The 2,500-nt window shown below is 45.0% G+C and overlaps 1 protein-coding gene across 1 annotated transcript in view; it reads left to right on the top strand.

Moving 5' to 3' along the window:
• The window catches only part of LOC138860198 (intraflagellar transport protein 25 homolog), a gene marked incomplete at its 5' end in the record, with an annotated part of 11,105 nt that overhangs the window by 7,430 nt on the left and 1,175 nt on the right, over positions 1 to 2,500 (top strand). Inside the window, 1 exon segment of the mRNA XM_070117372.1 lies at positions 2,420 to 2,500. This exon segment is cut by the window's right edge and continues 110 nt beyond it. Coding sequence (XP_069973473.1) covers positions 2,420 to 2,500 — 81 coding nt within the window.

The following is a 2,500-nucleotide window of genomic DNA, read 5'->3' as shown; positions in this document are numbered from 1 at the left end:
ACGCTTCAATCACTCTAGGCCATTTCTGTATCCCAGTATAATCCGATCGAGTTCAGCAATTCAATTTAATTAATAAAAATCTAATCTTAACTTTTTTCTCTCAGAATTTGTCTCATCTCCCCCCTCCCCCCCCCCTTCAGGTCAAGGCCACCTCTGCAGCGTCTATGAGTTCTCCATACTCAAAAAAAAAAAAAAAAAATCTATCACGAGTCAAAAATATATATAACAACTCTCTTTATTTTCCGTTCTTTCGTCAATCCACACAACGTCCACTTTAAAAGCGTCTACAAGTTCTTTATAACCGAAAAAGTCAAACATTCCTATCACAACTCTTTAGTCATCCATTAATTCTTTATATCCCCCCCCCCCCAAAAAAAAAAAAAAATCTCTCACAACTCCTGTCTTCCCCTCCTTTCGCCTCTCCAAATTACAACCACATCTGCAACTTCCCAATAAAGTTCCCTATAACCAAAGAAAAATTTTCCCTCGACTCTCCTAGTGTCCACAAGTTCCCTATAACCTAAAAAAATCAAAAATTTTCCCTCACAACTCTCCTACCGTCCACAAGTTCCCCATAACCTAAAAAATCAAACATTTTCCTCTCAACACCTCACCTAACTCCCCCCCCCCTCCTTCCGCCCCTCCAAATCACAACCACATCTGCAACATCCCTATAAAGTTCCCTATAACCAAAGAACTCAAAAAAAAAAATTCCCTCACAACTCTCCTGGCGTCTACAAGTTCCCCATAGCCAAAAAACTCAAAAAAAAAAAAAATCCTCTCAACACACTCACCTAACTCCCCCCCCCCCCCCCCTCCTTCCGCCCCTCTCCAGGCCACAACCCACACCTGCAAGCTTCACTCCTTATAAAGTTCCCTATAACCAAGAGAAAGACTTTCCCTCGACTCTCCTAAGCGTCCACAAGTTCCCCATAATCTAAAAAAATCTAAAATTTCCTCTCAACACCTCACCTAACTCCCCCCCCTCCTCCCTCCTTCCCGCCCACTCCAGGCCACGGCCACTTACTGCACCGTCCACAAGTTCTTTATACCCCCACAAAAAAAAAAAAAAAAAAAAAAAACAAAAAAAAAAAAAAAAAAAAAAAAAAAAAAACTATAAAATTCCCCATAACCAAAAAACTCACATTTTTTCTCTCAACACCTCACCTAACTCCCCCCCCCTCCTCCTTCCGCCCCTCCAGGCCACGGCCACTTCTGCACCGTCCACAAGATCTTTATACCCCCCCCCCCAAAAAAAAAAAAAAAAAAAAAAAAACTATAAAATTCCCCATAACCGAAAAACTCAAAATTTTTTCTCTCAACACCTCACCCTAACTCCCCCCCCCCCCCCTCCTCCTTCCGCCCCTCCAGGCCACGGCCACTTACTGCAGCGTCCACAAGATCTTTATACCCCCCCCCCCCCCAAAAAAAAAAAAAAAAAAAAATTCTCTCAACACCTCACCTAACTCCCCCCCCCCCCCTCCTTCCGCCCCTCCAGGCCACGGCCACTTACTGCACCAGTCCACAAGTTCTTTATACCCCCCCCCCCCAAAAAAAAAAAAAAAAAAAAAAAAAAAAAAAACCTATAAAATTCCCCATAACCAAAAAACTCAAAATTTTTCTCTCAACACCTCACCTAACTCCCCCCCCCCACCTCCTCCTTCCGCCCCTCCAGGCCACAACCACACCTGCAACATCCTTATAAAGTTCCCTATAACCAAAGAAAGACTTTCCCTCGACTCTCCTAGCGTCCACAAGTTCCCCATAATCTAAAAAAATCTAAAATTTCCTCTCAACACCTCACCCTAACTCCCCCCCCCTCCTCCTTCCCGCCCCTCTCAGGCCACGGCCACTTCATTCATGCACCGTCCACAAGTTCTTTATACCCCCCCCCAAAAAAAAAAAAAAAAAAAAAAAAAACACACATCTGCAACAGCCCCATAAAATTCCCCCATAACTAAAAAACTAAAAAAAAAAACAAAACAAAAAAAAAAAAAAAAATTCTCAACACCTCACCTAACTCCCCCCCCCCCCTCCTCCTTCCGCCCCTCCAGGCCACGGCCACTTCCTTTGCACCGGGTCTACAAGTTCTTGCTATACCCCTCCCCCCCAAAAAAAAAAAAAAAAAAAAACACACACATCTGCAACAGCTCCATAAAATTCCCCACATAACTAAAAAAAAAAAAAGAAAAAAAAAAAATCCTCTCAACACCTCACCTAACTCCCCCCCCCCCCCTCCTCCCTTCCGCCCCTCCAGGCCACGGCCACTTCTGCAGCGTCCACAAGTTCTTTATACCCCCCCCCCAAAAAAAAAAAAAAAAAAAAAACTATAAAATTCCCCATAACCAAAAAACTCACATTTTTTCTCTCAACACCTCACCTAACTCCCCCCCCCCCCCCCCTCCTTCCGCCCCTCCAGGCCACGGCCACTTCTGCAGCGTCCACAAGCTGTCCGTGGCGGGCTCCCAGAACCCCCAGCCGCCCGTCCCGACCGCCGCTC

Source organism: Penaeus vannamei, chromosome 40 (assembly GCF_042767895.1).
Source record: "Penaeus vannamei isolate JL-2024 chromosome 40, ASM4276789v1, whole genome shotgun sequence".
NCBI classification, from domain to species: domain Eukaryota; kingdom Metazoa; phylum Arthropoda; class Malacostraca; order Decapoda; family Penaeidae; genus Penaeus; species Penaeus vannamei.
The sequence above is the reverse complement of the archived record's forward strand: the minus strand, read 5'-3'. Positions and strand labels throughout refer to the sequence as shown.